General features: G+C 45.2%; 1 protein-coding gene across 8 annotated transcripts in view; it reads left to right on the top strand.

The window, feature by feature from the left end:
• The first annotated feature begins 658 nt into the window (after positions 1 to 658).
• BCL11A (BAF chromatin remodeling complex subunit BCL11A) overlaps positions 659 to 17,079 on the top strand; it is a 101,158-nt gene continuing 84,737 nt past the window's right edge. For 5 of the 8 annotated variants that reach the window (XM_042932346.1, XM_042932345.1, XM_042932340.1 and 2 more), the window contains exons 1-2: positions 913 to 1,345; positions 8,296 to 8,625. In XM_042932346.1, the coding sequence (XP_042788280.1) occupies positions 1,291 to 1,345; positions 8,296 to 8,625 (385 nt within the window). In that variant the 5' untranslated portion in view covers positions 913 to 1,290. Of the gene's footprint in view, positions 672 to 912; positions 1,346 to 3,618; positions 3,695 to 4,651; positions 4,764 to 8,295; positions 8,626 to 17,079 lie in introns of those variants that run through there. The other 3 variants (XM_042932337.1, XM_042932341.1, XM_042932342.1) reach the window with 3 other exon arrangements.

Genomic DNA, 17,079 nt, shown 5'->3' with positions numbered 1-17,079 from the left:
GGCCTAGACTCCGTGCTTCCAGTTGGCAATCACTTGCCAGGGTGCTCAGATCCCAGCACCCCACCCCACCCCCCCCGCTCGGCCTTAGGGGTGCCCTCTGGCCGGGGCCTCTTCCCTCGCCCTTGCTCCCTCTCTCCAGGCTACCCCGGCCGCGGGAGGCCCCAGAGCTGCCTTTCCGGACCCGTAACCCTCCAAACTTGGGCTGGACTCCGTTTTGCCGCGCGGTCCCTCCCGCCTCCCCTCGCCGGCTGAGGAGCTGTAACTTGGAGGCTCAGCTCTCAACTTCGGGTGATTTTTCTTTGCTATCTTCTCCTCAGGCAAAGTTTCCCGAGCGCAGCCGCGGGCTCAGGGCTTTCACTACGGCCCCGGGCATCCGCACGCGGAGAGCGAGCGCGGCCGTGGCGCGGCGGTGAGGGGAAGTGGGTGTGCGCACGGAGGAGGGTGTCCGGGAGCAACTCTACCTGGCTTCCCTCCGCCCGCGCTTCCCCGGACCCGAGCTGCAGTCTTGCTGTACACTCTTGGCTTTTTTTTTTTTTTTTTAAGTAATCTTTCATTTTAGGGTCCGCGTCCGGGGGGGAGCAGGGCGCACGTCTTGCTCCCCCCCACCCCCCCCGCCACCCCTTTCTTCTCTCCCGGCCACGCTGCCGCCACGGCGCTGGCTGCGGCCACTGGTGAGCCTGCGGCCCCAGCGCCCCCTCCCCTCCGCCCGCCCCTCCCCCGGGGGCCGCGTCTGGCGTCTGCGGAGCCCCCCGCCCCGCACCTCCCCCGCCCCGCACTGGCCATTGGCTTGTCCTGGTCTCTTTTTCATGTCCAGCCCCTGATGTGTGTCCATTGGTGTGAGCTTCCCCTTCCCTCCTCCCCTTCTCTCCTGCTCGCCCTGCCCATGTTTTGTGTGTCTCTGTCCATCCAGACTCCTGACGTTCAAGTTCGCAGGGACGTCACGTCCGCACTTGAACTTGCAGCTCAGGGGGGCTTTTGCCATTTTTTTCATCTCTCTCTCTCTCTCTCTCTCTCTCTCTCCCCCTCTATCTCTCTCTCCTCTCTCTCTCTCTCTCTCTTTTTTTTTTTTTTGCTTAAAAAAAAAAAGCCATGACGGCTCTCCCACAATTCATCTTCCCTGCGCCATCTTTGTATTATTTCTAATTTATTTTGGATGTCAAAAGGCACTGATGAAGATATTTTCTCTGGAGTCTCCTTCTTTCTAACCCGGCTCTCCCGATGTGAACCGAGCCGTCGTCCGCCCGCCGCCGCCGCCGCCGCCGCCGCCGCCCGCCCGCCCCGCAGCCCACCATGTCTCGCCGTAAGCAAGGCAAACCCCAGCACTTAAGCAAACGGGAATTCTCGCGTAAGTAACCCAATAATAGTAATAATAATTATTAATAATCACGAGAGCGCGCAGGACGAGAAGTAAGAGCGAGGGGGAGAGAGGGGTGTGTGCATGCATTTTTTAATTTTTTCACGAGATGAACCTCCGAGAGTCGGGAGAAAAGAGCTTAAAGGGAGAAAAAACAAACAAACAAACAAAAAACAAACCTCATCCTATCCCGAACCACAGGCGTACGTACACTTTTGGGATAGCACGCACCTTTTATTTTTATTTAATTTACAAAAATTTGACTCCTCCTCTTTCATGCTTTCCGCTGCTTTATTTCGCTTTTAGAAAAGGAACGCAATGATTTCCCCTCCAATTTTGCAAAATAATGAACAATGCTATGGATGCGAACAACTCTCTTGCAAACCTAGGGGAGGGAACTGGAGGGGAAAAGGGGGGGTTGCTTCCACTCACCGAAGGAAGGAAAACGGGGCGGGAGGAGGGAGCCCAAGCCAAAAAAACAATTCCCAGGGAAAAAAGAGGTGAGAATGGCCCTCGGACAGCGGCGCGCTCACGGTCAAGTGTGCACTAGGAAGAAAGTAGTCATCTCCACAATAGTGAGAAAGTGGGATTGTGGGAGGGGGCCCCCCGGCGCTCTGGAGTCTGCAGAGTGTGGAGAGGGGCCGCGGCGCCTGGGAGAGCCTGGCGACCGCGAAGGACCAGAGCCTCCGCCGGCGCTGCCGCCTTTTGTTCCGGCCCGAGGTGGGTGTTTGTCCCGCTGCCTTTTGTGCCGGCTCCTCGCGCTTGCCCTTCCGCGCCGCCGCCGCCGAAGGGCAGGAGCAAGGGCCCGGGGCGAGCGGGAGATGGAGGGAGGGCGCTCGGGCCGCCGTCGCCTGGGTTCCCGCTGCCCGCCCCTCCCAGCCGAACCTCAAGTGGCGGCGAGAAGACGTGAAAAATAAAATAAAATAAAAAATAAAAATAAAACAAGGCAAGAGGATGTAAAAATTTTCTTGCCCCAAAACAGAAGCCGAACGCTCGGCCAGCCGTTTTCTGCAACGCTCTCCTCTTTGACTCCCCCACCCCCCCTGCAAAAATCTCAATCTCTATTAGAGGAGGAAAAATACAATTACCCCCTTCCCCAAAACCTCTTTAGTTGCAAACTTAGAGCGCCGGCGGCATGGAGAGGGAGCGAGGAACTCCCTCCTCTTACTATTTTTTGGAAGATTTTCAAAAAAAGTGGAAGTGGATTTTGATTGGGAAAAATCTCGTGTCTGAATGTTTACAAGCACCGCGTGTGCGGGAGCCTCCTGCCAACAAACAGACAGAGGACCGAGCGCGGCGCGGCAGCCCGGGAGCGGGCGGCGGCGGCGGCCGGGCCTCGCCGGGGCCTCGCCGGGCCTCGCCGCGCCCCCGCCCTGCCCAGGATCGCCCACCCCGCGCCAGCCGCCTGCCCGCCGGCACAGCGGCAGGCCGTGCCGCGACTCCGCGCCAGCCGGGTCCACAGTCCATTTTCGCCCCCAGCACAATACCCAGACCTCCTCCCAGCCCACCAGACTTCGAAATCGGCTGGGGAGAAACTCAGCTTTGCGAAGCATTTTTATTTTGTAAAGCAACTGAAAAAGCGCGTCTGTTTCCCCCTCCCCCACCCCCACCCCCCGACATTCTTGTCCACCGCGCCGGACCTTGGGGAGGTCACCACGTGCTTTCCTTGACCCCCTCCCACCCGGTCTGGCCACTATCCCCCGCCTCCCGAGCCTTGCCAGGCCAGGTGGGGGGTGAATTGGGAGGGGTGGGGGTGCGGTGGGGAGGTGAGCAAGGGAGCAGTATGTGCGACTGTGTGTTTTGGGAGTGCTGGATCCTGGTACTCCTTGCACCCCACCTTTGAGTTTCTGCCCTCTAACCCGGGTCTGGCTCGGTCGGGGGTCGGTGGGGGGGGGGCGGTGGTCCTTTTGAATCTTTATGAGGTGGTGGGTGGGTTACTGTGTCCTGGCTAACCGAGTGCGTCTGGGAAGGCGGGCGGTGGGCACTTAGGAAAGTTTGGCAGCAAGGGAAAGAAAGGCGTGAGAGGGCCCACATCCCTTCCCCTCCTCATTCGTGACCCTTATTTTAAATTTTGATGTAATTTTAAAACACCGTCTATACCCAGTTCTGTATTTATTAAAGGGTTGGGGGGGTGCGCATAAGGAGTTGAATTTTTCACTGGGCTCTGGAACTTGTCACACACTTCGGAAGCTCCCCCCGCCCCGGCACGTTGCGGGGCCCTCCCTCTCCCCACCCCCGCGGATCCCTCCCTCGCCGCTCTCCCCCGCCCCCCACTCCCCCGGCCGCGCCGGATGCGGAGCAGACGCGGCGTGCGGCGGTGTGAAGTTACAGCCCGGCCAGGTACCGGCGGGAAGGAAGGGCAGTGTTCGCAGGACTCGGGAAAGCCGGAACCTTCTTCGGAAGGATGCAGTGGGGGCTCAAAGGACGGACTGAGGCGTGCAGTCCAGGCTGCTCCCCTATCCCCCACCCACCCCGGGTCCACCTCGGGACGTTCCAGGCTGGGTGGGTTTAGCTGGCCTCTATCCCTGTCTCAGTGCGGGCTTTGGGTTAAGGGAGTAGTATGGAGGGGTTTCAAGGGCCAGTTCTTTCTCATTTTCTGGGTGCGCAGAGGGGGCGGGAGCCATTCCGGTGTTCAGGACCCCCCCTCCCCCCCAATCCTCCGCTTCTTAGGCTGAATGAGCCATTCGGTCGCTAGGAGGCAGAACAAGATCAAGAAAGCTCAGCGAACTTGAACCTGTACCAGAGCCTCCCCCACTCCCTGCTTTGCGTTTCTCGGCCGGGGAGGGACGAGCTTTGCGAGGGTGGGGGTGGGGGAAACGGACGGTTAGGCAGAATTCCCTTTCTCCCCCCATCACCCCTTATGTCTTTGTTCTTCATTTTGACTTTAAAAATGCTTCTGGCCGGGGCTGCGGAGAAGCGCTCGGGAGCGCGGACGACAATCCCGTGCGCCGGGCGCGGAGTGGGGTGCAGTTTTCGCTTTCTTTCGGGGCGGGCATTTTTGGTAGGGGGAAAAGGGGGGTACGCACTCTCCGCCTTCGAGGCAAGGCCAAAGGGCGGGATCCAGCAAGTTTGCACTTGGTCTTCGGGTTCACTTCTTCCACCCCCACACCCCAGCGCAAAGCACGGACAACGGCGGCTACGTTGGGCTTGCACAGCGGCTCTACAGCCCGACCCCTGGCTCCCCCGCCTCCCGCAGCTCTCGCCTCGGAGCCCGAAATCACAACAATAGTAATAGTTATCATCATAATGATGCGGGCTAGCAGCGTCATTAATAATGAATAACCGCAGCCGCCGCGGCGCTGCGCACACTCGTGCCCGGAATTGCGGGGGAAACGCATTTGCAGAGATCCCCCAAAGTAAAAAGTGTGAGCCTGGGGACACAGAATGAATTTCAGGGCCCGCGCTTGAGGTGTGTGTGAGGATACCGAGACTGCACCAGGTTAACCAACCGAGTTTTCCCAGCCTCACTTCCCATTTCTCCAACTGGCGGGGCCAGGGAACGGTTGTCACCTTGAGGCCGGGCTGGACCGCAGGTGGAGGCGGCAGTCGGGGCCCCTGGCTGCCCGTTGCCTCCCGGCCTGGCCCGGGCCCCACGGCCCGGCAGTCGCCGCTGCACGTGTTTGCAGCAAGCGCGGCCGGAGGCTGCAGCCAGCGAGCTGCTCGCTTTGTGCCTGAGTCCCGGCGCCCAACTTCACTTTCTGCAAAGCCCGCCCCCACCGGGCCCCGGGCCCCGGGCCTCTAGCCTTAGCCTTCGCTTTTGTTTCTTTGCTTTTCCTCTCTGCGTTTCTGACTCGGTTTGCTTCCTTACCCTGTTAAGACAATCAAAAGGAAGGACTTGGAAAGCAAAGTTGAAGGCATAGCTCCTTTTCCCCTCCCCCTCCCCCAACAGCCTTCCTTTCCCTCGCTTCTTCCCTACATTTCTTCTTGAGCTTTTTTTTTTCTTCTTTAAATTTATTCCTTTGCAACTGCAGAGAGGAAGGAGATCTCAGTCAGCCGCTGGGGCATTGAGACGTTCCAGTCTGTCTTGCTGTTTGAACGCAGAAGCATTTTATTTTCTATTTTTCTCCTCTTGTAGAGAATTCGTGGCTAATTATTATGATTATTTGCCCACTCCCTTCCACTTCAATCCTGGACTCCCCGCTTTGTAGCGGGAGGTTTAGGCCGGAGCTTAGAAACGTTGGTATTGTGGGGGCGAAGGAGGATGGAGTTGAATTGAGGGAGGGGGTAAAATGGCTGAGGTTAGGAATGTTTTTAGGGAAAGAGGAATTTGCATTAAAATACAGAGAAATTAACAGATGCCCAGAAAGGAAATGTTGATTACCACTGAGAAAAGATGTCAATGCAAATCAGTAGACTACACCAAGAGAATTGTATTTTCATATTTTCTTTGTGCCCCACTTCGTCTTATTTTTAATAATATAGCAGCAATAATAAACACGTTTTGGTATTTCTCTGAACATTACTAGCCAAATGTTTTGCAAGAAGCCCGATGTTAGACGTATTTCATACATTAGGATATAATTCTTGTTAATTAGCAATAATTTACGTTAAGAGCATAGAAAATGTTGAGGTTACAGGTTTTATATCTGTACATTTGATCATCTTGTTATTTTCAAGAACTTTGCCTCCTATAAAATTAATTAGGTGAAATGTGGAGGTGTAATCAGCAACCTCTGAATTACCACTTCATTTCCTGGTTTTGATTGTAAATCAGTTCAGTCACTACATTTAGAAGACTTTAACCAAGTCTGTTTTGTACCGCATTACCTTTAACTATTTGCTACCTAGGAGAATATTTCCTTTTGCTCCTAAATAATATTTCCACTTTCAGAATATGTCAGGCCTTGGGGATAAAAAAACAAACAAACAAAAAAACGAATCTTAATGGTGGAGTTTAAAAAATGTTTTTTGGTTTTTTTTTTTTTTTTTTTTGCAAAGGTTCTACGTAGTACTAACTTTAATGAAACAAAATATTATTCCTGAATCTTTCTTTAATCTGTAACCCTCAGAACTTGGTTAATGCTGAACAACAACAAAAAGCCACATTTGTCAATGTATACTTAAAAATCCTTAATTCAAGTAGCAGGGATCTTGGAGAATGACTTCCCTATTCAGTGCCTCACTTGGTCAAAATGAAAGCAAATGTAGAAGAAAAATGACACAGAGGCATAATGCAAAAGCACTTCCATTTGTGTCATTTTATTTGAAAAGCATGCATGTGTTTTTTGTATTTATCTTTTGGTCAGTATGTTGGGCAAAGAAACATAAGTGCTTACCTTGCTGTCTTTATTAGTGGGAATATAACCTTCATATTCCTGTGGTGACCTTATGTTAAATTAGGAGGAGTACCAGAGGCTAGAAATTATGACATGTCCTACTTGAGCACAGGTGCAGCTAGGCAGGGCTCTCTCAATATTATTTCACCCAGCACATCTGGGAGTTACTCCAGATCTTCCCCCTCAATATTCAGCCTGGGTAGGGTTGAAATAAATTTAACCTGAGTTCACTGGATTTTTGCACTTTATCAAAATCGGTTCCAATATTCTACACTCAAATTAAAATCTATTTTTTGATTCTCTGTGGCTTTAAGTTCATTAAATGTGAAATTGGCAGCTTGCTAAAGAAGGTCAGACTGATTAACTGTTTAAGACTTGTACATTTTCTGCTTCAGTTTTATTAACTGGCAGCATCCTGGATGTGTTTTGTATTTTGTGATTTTTTTTTTTTTTGATAGGGTAAGCATACAGTTTCAGGAGCAGATACTTACCAACTCTTTTTTCCCCTTTGGAAGGTTAAAAAATCATAGAAGCTATTCAAATGAGACGCTAGAGTATTTTGGTGCAAAGTTAAAAAAAAAAAGGAAACGGGAATGAAAGACATATCTACCTTGTTATACCATCCGCTGGTGATTATGTGTGTAGAAATAGTCCCATAATGAAGCGTTTTGGAGCTCATTCAGAAAATTAGTCAACTTTGACAACATTAGGCGAAGTATTTCAAGTCTAAAGAAAGGACTTCTCAGCCTTGTTCTGAGATGTGGCATTTGCTTGACCATTCTGATTTTTATGTGATGGGAGCCACCAAGTGCAAACATGTTTAGAATATTTTAGGCATTCCTTTCTTCAGAATGAAAAAATGACTAATTGGCTTATTTTCTTAAGTACTCAAAAGTATCCCATTTAGCTAATGTGTCTGGGAAGAATTGCCAGTGAATTTGGTATTTCTTTGATTTTGTGGCACTACTGAGAGTGAGATCAGAAAGGTTTTTGGCAGTATGAATTATGCTACGTTATGATTATTATTTAGATCCGTTTCACAGGTGAATGCAGTCGTTTGCTTATTATGGCGGTGTAAATGTGGCACATTTTGTGTGTGATATAGTAGCTTTCTAATTTACAAAGCTAAGTCTCTGTATACTTCGAAGTATATACACTGACACAAAGGGTGTGTGTGTTTATTTACCTCTTCTTTTATTCTTTGGCACAACAGACAACTTTGTAGGAAAAAAGAAAGAAATTTGGTTTCAATCCATGTTTTTACCAGTTTTGGGGGTAGTTATTATTTAAGCTTTCTTTATGTCACCTGTGTTAACTATTTACTTAACAGTCAACATTGTTTCTAAACTCGAAAAACAGACAGAATTTATAGTGTGTGTGTGTGTGTGTGTGTGTGTGTGTGTGTGTGTGTGGTTTCTCAGGAGTTATGCGAGTCAGATAGTTTTCCTTAAATATATGATGATTTGCCTCATTGATAAATTTGCTTTCTTGTTGATAACCTCCATATCCTTACATGTTTTAGGTGCTCACATTTTCTGGGTATTATATGAAGGAGGCTAGAAACACTTTATATAATGTGGTGGGATGGGGTGGGGTTGAGAATGTATTTCCCCTTTCTCTCTCTTTGGTGCTCTAATAATTGTGCTTTTGTTTCTCCAACCACAGCCGAACCTCTTGAAGCCATTCTTACAGATGATGAACCAGACCACGGCCCTTTGGGAGCTCCAGAAGGGGACCATGACCTCCTCACGTGTGGGCAGTGCCAGATGAACTTCCCATTGGGGGACATTCTTATTTTTATCGAGCACAAACGGAAACAATGCAATGGCAGCCTCTGCTTAGAAAAAGCTGTGGATAAGCCACCTTCCCCTTCACCAATCGAGATGAAAAAAGCATCCAATCCCGTGGAGGTTGGCATCCAGGTCACGCCAGAGGATGACGATTGTTTATCAACGTCATCTAGAGGAATTTGCCCCAAACAGGAACACATAGCAGGTAAATGAGAAGCAAGGAGAAAAGCTGTTTGCATGTTTTCTTTTCATTTTCAGAGGTGCTGTAGCCAAGCACTCAGGAGTGGTGAAGAGCTTTCTGTATTTCTCCATGTGACTGTCCATGACAGCCCTGTAACGTTAAAACAATCATTCCTATTGCTTACGTCCAGAACACAAAAAAAATAAATATTTTCCACTTCACTGAGTCAGATATAGGTGGAATAGGTACACACACCTGATACCCTGTCTCTGGATCTGTTGATGCTGAATTTCTTTCCTTTTTTTCTCCCCTTCTCATTTTTAAGTGTTGAACCTTAGTATACCTGGCCCTGTTTCCAATGTCCATTTCCAGCCATGGTGACAAGTCAGAGGCGAAGTGGCCATACAGGCATTTTGTAGTTTGGCCAATGACCTGTTTGAGTCAGAATACCTGGTCAGACCTCCCTAGGGGTGCTGTTAGTTCTCAAGGCTTCTGCGAAGGAGGGTGGGCTGACAGGGCGTTTGGGACTGGGTAGAAAGAGTTAACTGAGCTTCAGGGCTCGCCTTGGATCCATATTGGCTGTCAGCCCGTATGGGGCTGTAATTAAACACAGCCCCGTGGTGGGATGACACCGTGACCTTGACTTTAAGATGCCATTTTCGACTGGCCAGGCCAGAGTAGAGAGGGCAGTTGCTGAAGCGCACAGACATGCTTACTCGAAAAGTTTAAGGGCATGTTGGAAATTTCAAAAGGTTGGTTTGACAGGAACGGCTGCTCCCTGCAGCCTGCCTCCTCAGCTAAATGATAAATGCTTCTCTGTGCTCTCTCTTGTCTCTGATGTGGTTTTGACAGATGTATCTTGATTTTGTTTGTGGTTTACACAACCACATGTCACCCTTACAAATGTCCAGTCCAGACTTCCACTGTTTCAGCTATAACACAATGTAAAAATTCTCTTGGAAAAATACATACACATATTCAACAGCTCTCCTTCCTTTGGTTAATTTTAGCAGAGAGGTAGTTAGGTGTGTGGGTTTCTCAGCAGCTCATGGGAAAAGGAATTAACGGCTAGCAGAGGGACTTAAATCCTTACCCTAAGTGATAAGCAGCAACATTATATAGTGACCCTTAAGACATTTTTTTGTGAAACCAGAGTGATTTAACACACAAGACAAAGTGAATGCAGAGTCTATGGTGACAAAAATGCTAAGCCTGCTGGTGGTTCCCTTTCTTCTATTTCCCCCTGCCCCCTCCCCCAAAACGCAGAAGGTTTATTCAGTTTTAGGAAAGATAGTGCGTATAATCAATTGATTCACTGGAACTTGTCTTTCTGACCTCGTTTGACCACAAAGTTGAACTGTAGTAGGTCAGTGGTCCAGAGGGAATTAAATGTCGTATTATTTCTTCTTCCCGCCCCCTCTGGAATTTGATCATTAAAATCAAACGTGGCATTTTCTTTCTTTCTTCCTTTTTTTTCCCCCATGCTTCCTGCAATAACACTCAGATACTTTTCCTTTAGTGAAAAGAGAAATCTGTACCAGGGAAGCTGCATTTACAAAATATTTTTCTAGAATTCACCGCATTTAGCTTATGTGACATGTAGGTTAACATTTTATCCCCCCCACCACACACACAAGTAGGCAATGGCAGTGACCATTTCCATGTGCTGTCTTGTGACTGGAAGGAAAATGTAAGGCATGATTAATGAAGCAAGAGCAAGCGGAAGGGGATTTGTCGTCTTCGGAGATCCAAAGCCTTTCTAAATCACCAAATATGGAGTAACACTTGCGTGATGTAACATCGTATTTACATATCGGGCCGCTCGTTTAAAAGACAAAACACAGTGTCTGTCAAGCAGGAATTAAAACCACACTTCTTACTGAGGTCCCAAATAGGTTATTCACTCTCGGATTAACCAGCTCCAAAATTCTGTGCTTCTGTACTTAGAAGAGGAATCTAAAAGCTGGGGGTGGGGGGGAAGGCACTATAGTGATAGCTTTTTACTATTATAGTTGTGAATGTACATAGAGAAAGAAAAGATATTTTCCTTACCTTCTGGTTGTCATAAAGGTTTTTTGTTTCTAAGACCCAGTATAATAGCAGAGCCCAGAGAAGCACCCCCTCCCTGCCCTGCCAAAAACAAAACACAAAAGAAAGAAAAAAGAAAAGAAAGCAAATTTAAAAGATGTTTTAGAAGGCTAATACTAAATAATTTCACTGAGATGAAAAGCGTTATAAGGTATCTAAGATATTCAATGGGTGCACAAATGTAGCAACCCAGGTGAGGTAAACCTTTCATGCACAAATAATTACAAAGCCTTGATTCATTTCATTGTGTTTAATCACCTGTTCCCACCCTGGAATTGGCTGGACATAAATAGCGTGGTCACATCTCAAAGCGAGATGTCAGTAACTAGAATCATGACTTCTCATAATTCACAGTAATGAATTAAGAGTTTCCTATGGTGAAATTAACATTCTACCATCGCACATAAATTAAGATGCCCTGGCCCTCAGGTGTCTCTGAAGGGAAGTTCTGGAAGACGGCTGTGCACACTACCAGCCCATTTCTCTCAAGCACGCCTTTACAATTCCAAGTCTGCTTTTCTTTTTATGGCAAGGAAGGAAACAAAAAGAATAATCATCCAGTAGATATTTGAATTGTGTCACAAAAAGAAAGGAGAAGCAATGCTCCATATTAGTAGAGAGATCTATTGATGAATCTCTAGAAGAATATGTTTGGCAACCACATAAAAGGTAGTCATTTAAGTGCACTGTGTAGGAAAGGCTTTATTAAAGTGATGTAAGTTGGATTTGAGCTCCCTGTGTGTTCTGTGCCATTTTATAGGCAGGAAGCAGGAATAAAACAGTGACAGATTTTCTTGAGATAAATAAAGCTTAGCATTGGGGCCTTTCAAATAGGAGAATAAGGTAGCGTTCTTTAAGTCTTCAGTAAAGTGATCTGCATTTTGACTGGACATAGGCCGCCCGAAGAGGAGTGTGTTTTGGAAAGGGTGATTCTTTTTACCTGGCGTATAGATGGCTACGAGCTTCAGCACTTCACCCATGTACATGTGTGTGTTGTTCAGGTTGCTTTTTTCATTTCATTCACATATTCAAAATACTGTGTGGCTGTGATCCAGTGAAACCATTGACATAGTACTAATTTAACTGGAAATGAGCAGGTCATATTGTGTGGGGCCCAGTTCATCTATTTCTATGTCAGATACTCACCATCAGATGTCAGCAGCCTGTGACTGGCAGTCAGGGCTTTTAACAGGGCTGTTGCTGTGTTTTGTAGTCTCATCTTTTATGATGGGGGAAATACTCATCAGAGATTAGTGAATGTGAAACTGCTGTTCACTTACAGAAAAGGCCAAAAATATTATCCCACAATGTCAGATTTGAGATTTTGGCTTATGACACATGGAAATCTTTAAATTAGGGTTGGGCTGTCGTGAAGTTAGCTTTTTAAGAGAATGGGGGAGAATAGGACCAGTCTTATCAAATGTACTCAGATATACTACTATTGATATATAATATTTTTTCTCCTTAAAATCATGAACATAGACGTCTATATCAGGATATTTAAAAATGAATTTGCTTAGGCAATATACTTCGTAACTAGATAAAAATATATTAGACAGTTACTCTAATGGAGGGGGAAATACTAATTCAAAAACAAACATGTCAGCATGTTACTTAAAGGTAAATCAAGTATAATATACTTAACGCTTTTCGGAACTTAGCAAAGCAACTTGCCTTTTCTTTTTGTACCCATTCTAATTCTTTCCTAACTCAGCATGAATTGGGGATGTATTTGTGTACTTCATGGTATAATTGTAAATGAGACTATAAATTATAGTATCCTAATATGACTACTTATTTTTAATTTCTCTTTATTTGTGTGATTCTGAATAAAAACCACTGACTTCTGAAGTGAATTTTTAGCATGGCAGCTGAAAAAGAAAACAACAAACAAACAAACAAAACCCCAATATACTGGTGAACATTTTATTTACCTTCAGTATGCAGAGAATAGAGAATACTGTTTCCTTATATATATCTAGGATTTTCACTGGGAGCCTGTGTTTGTGAGGCCACTACCCAAAGTCTCATGTTCATGAGTCTGGGAGTCCTATATACAAGCTGTATTTGTAAATAAGACCAAGAAAGGTTGTGAACTGGCAGCTTGGATGTTTTGTCAAAGTACAATGTCAGAGAAACTCTCTCTAAGACAAATTGTAAATAGAACTGTCACAGTGATTGCATGATTGAGCCACAGAAGTGTCTTACAATTGTTGGCATTGTCAGAGGACTTTTGAAAGCTTAATTAAACACAGTGGCCCGCATGGCTGCTAAATTTACTTCGGAAAGCCAAAAAGGAAAAAAAAAAGTCTAAAATGTGGAAGATTCCCAAAGATCTCAAAGTTCTTCAGACATTACCCTTCCGGTGACACAGAAAAGATGCATTGTGCATTTTCCTAGTTGTCTTTTATAAATAATAGTTTTGAGAATAGGGCCACGTGATATGAAGATCATCCTGTGTGTGATGTGGAGATTGTGTTAGTTTTTCTGTCTCCTGCTGTTACAGACAGTTAATGTAAAAATGGCCTTTTATTGGAAACACAAATATGTATTCACTTCAAGAACAGGAGCAGAGGGGGAAAGTTTCCCTCCCATTCTCTGTGTTCATTCTGTGAGATCTTAAAAAAAACAGTGCTGTAATTTCTTAAATCACTCCATCCTTGTATTGCAAGTTGTGCCTTTTACGTTAAAGGATCTGAAATCTGTTTTGCACACCTTTCTCCTCGTGCATGTGGCATTTAATTGTGGAGCTGCCCATGGGCTGGAAAATGCAACTGGGTGTAGAAACGTGCAGGCAATGTCAGGACAGCGAACCTTAAGCTCAGGGAAGAGGAGAGTTGGATGCATATTAATGGCACATTTTCAAGTCCTGGAAAATCATTAATTTCACACCACAGCCCCCATGTAGTTTGGCTAATGTGGGAGGACTAAATTGGAGCATATAACTAACGTGCAAATCCTAGGGAAGCATTTTTCACAATTTTGTGATTTCTTAAGTGAAAGTGTTTAATAAAGGAGAATGGATGAATGGTGGCTTTTCAACACTAGTCAGTGAGAAAGGAAGAAAGTTTGGCTTTCCTTGGGGGAAAACATGAAATTGAACCAAAGTAGCACAGCTAGGGAGATGCACCGAGATCACGGCATTCAGTGTTAATTTAATGGACTTTGGTTGGTCTGTTCACACCCTTTACTGCACAAAGGAATCATTTGACAAAATTTACCCCTAGCCCAAGTCTGTTTTTACATACCGTAGTACCAGCTTTATGCAGTAAAAAGCACTTAGCATCATCAAACTGGACCCAGCCTGGCACCTTGCCACTTTTTTAGCAAGAGATTTAATCACCAAGGATCTTTAGTACCTTTCTGCTTGTTCAGATTTCATTTGGGTCATGGTTATGTCAGCAGTGTTGTTATTACAAGGATTAAAAAAGAAAAAAGATTTTAACTTAGTGCCCATTTTTAACATTGTCTCAAATCAAGCAGGTTTTTATTTTATGTGTCAATTTGGAGGACATTAATAAAGTTCATAAATATGTTCAGACTATATAATTTAATGGATAATAACCAGTATTGTTATTTGTAATACAAATAGAAAATTGGCCATTGTATCCCTCCCTCCTCTGTCCTTTCCTCCTCCCCTGGTAAATAAGCATCCTTAAACTGCTTCTCTCCTTTACTTCCAGGGTATAGAGGCTCTGGCCAATATCAGTAAATTTACCTTTGTAATTTGCCATGTAGTTTTTACAACAATGACCTAATTAATTTGAGCACGAACCATATTATTGCTACTAGAGTCATTTTCTGTCACAAACTTAATTTCCAGGAAATGTAACCTGACGAATAAGAATGCTTTAGCTCTCCTAGAATGCTTTAGGTCTCCTAGAGACCAAAGGCAGATTTAAAATAATAATAATAATAATAATAATAATAATAATAATAATAATAAATGCCAGCATTATTAAAGCCAGTATGCTTGATGCCAAACTCACTTTGAAGCCAGTAAACATCAGACTGTATTTCTAATCAGTTTTAGAATGTAACGTATTCCATATTGGGTTCACTGGAATCTGCCTTTCTGCTTTTTACTGGCCAGCTGCACTCCCTATGCATTTTTAAAACATTTCAGCAAAGGCTTTTGCTGTTCTTAGCAGGGTTAGTAACTTGGGGTCTATTTCTGAGCTCATTCGTCATTCTGCGATGGCATTGAGTTAGGTTGGCAAGGGAAGGATTTGAAGCATGGGGGGTGGTGAGGTCACTTCTGACCCCAGCAGGGAATAGGTGAGCTTCATTTGCCTTTACAATAGACGCACAGTTACTGCACCTTGGAGGAGCTCTCAGGTGCCGCTCAGATGGGCGCATGTAAATGCCCTGTCAGATGCGGAGCCGGAATATTAATGCCTCTTCCACCACCGCACCATAATAAAGCTGTACACAGCAAGCTTAATATGCAGCTAGTCTGGGGAATTGTGTAAACTTAGGTAGCCCAGTGTGAAAGACAGCGATGTAAAAATGCTCGATATGCTACAGTTTCCATTCTTGTTCTCCTTTGATCTATGGCAAAATGAAAACATCATCCTTTCCTCCTCTTGGAGTTGTCTCCCCAACTCTGCCACCTCCCAATCCACCACCAGAATTTTTTGCATGTGTGGTATGGAGAAATGCGACATAATTTGTTTCGTATGGTTAATTACAGGCGTTTGAATATTTAAAATTTTAAATAGCCGCTGTTCCAGCTTTTCCTGTTAAAAGTATGTGATTTGAACAAAGGGAATACAGTGTAAATATTTGTGGTGATTTGCAACACCCCTCTTTCCCCATTAAACACACACACACACACACACACACACACGTGCACACACACACACACGTGCACACACACACACAGACATTCAGTTTAGATGTAGTGCTGACTTAAAAGGCTTCTGTACCTTCATTTGTACTTAAAAAAAAAATCAACTCTCAACTGGAACTCCATTAAAACATTTTGCCATTATTTTTGAGTCCACTGTTGCTTGAGGTTTTAAAGAGGATTTTTATAATGTGTTCATTTAACAGAATCAACAGCTGTCAGAACCAGTTGTGGTAAATCCACAAAACGTACAAAGAAAATACACACGTTTCCTGAAACAAAACACTTGGAAAAACAAGCTGCCAAGAACTGGCGAATGAGAAGTCTGCAGACAGGGAGCCGGAGTGTTTCATCTCTTGGTTCACCCTGGAGACTGATGTGAGCGGATCTGATGCAATGCCCTGGAAGGTTTACCTGACCAGGTGCCTGCTTTGAGGCAATGCACCGGGCAGGAGGGCTGGACGGGGCTGCGAGTTGCTCCCTATTCTGCCCTCCTTTTTTCTTTTTGATCTCTCCACATAGATAAAATACCAAGTTCATAGAGTGCTACACAACAAATTATATCCACTAAAGGTGAGATGATCAGATTTAAACTTCCTGTAAAAGAAGCAAGAAGGCGCCCAACACACACTTTTCCAGATAGGGTTGGCAGCGTGTTATGCAGAATTGAATCGGCCCCGCCAGGAAATTCCCAGTGGGACCCTGGAGCAGGCATGTTGATGAAGGGGATACCTGGGGACCTCTGGTCACTCACAATGAGTTTCTGTTTGTATCTTCACTCTTGTTAGCCTTGGCGATGAACAATTACACCTACAATTTGATCTTAGTTTTAGATACAGGTGAGTCCGCTGATTAAAAACTCCCATTAAAATGAAGAATGGAATAATTGTGAAGCCCACGAAGGTGCTTTCAAAACAAACACAGGTGCTGTTGTGTCCCCCTCCCCCCCCCACAATGCTCTCTGGTTTCTGTTTTCTTTTTGAATTTTCTAAAAAAAAAACCAAAAAAACCAAATAACACAAGGAAGCCCCATGCTAACCATCAGGGCATTTAAATTTATATTCATCAGTTGTTCATTTTCTTGATATGTAATGATGTATAAAAAAAGCTGCAAAGAAATCACATCTGTTAATTTTTGGAGAAATAAGGTGTAGCTTGGGTTCTTCTTAACTTAGCTGGAGTACAAGGCTCTACATGCCACGTCTGATCTCTTACGTTTTAAATATGGAGTTTCTCTTTTTGGGCCAAAAAAAAAAAAAAAAAAAACAAACCTGAAGCATTTCCCTTTACCGACTCAGGGGATACCGTGATTTCATGATTTATTTACATTTAGGGGGCAGCTCACAATGAGCCATTTACTGCTCATCTTAGCCCTCTCCTCCACAAGTCTTCGAGTTCACAGTTAAAACAATACATTAACCAATGTTAAATTTTAAATCTCATGAGTTTCTCTCTCCTACTCCATCCCATCCTAAGATTTAAAAAAAAAACAACACAACAACACAACTATTCTTTTACATTTAAAAGTGAACATTGGCTAC

Source organism: Panthera leo, chromosome A3 (assembly GCF_018350215.1).
Source record: "Panthera leo isolate Ple1 chromosome A3, P.leo_Ple1_pat1.1, whole genome shotgun sequence".
Classification (NCBI taxonomy): domain Eukaryota; kingdom Metazoa; phylum Chordata; class Mammalia; order Carnivora; family Felidae; genus Panthera; species Panthera leo.
The sequence above is the reverse complement of the archived record's forward strand: the minus strand, read 5'-3'. Positions and strand labels throughout refer to the sequence as shown.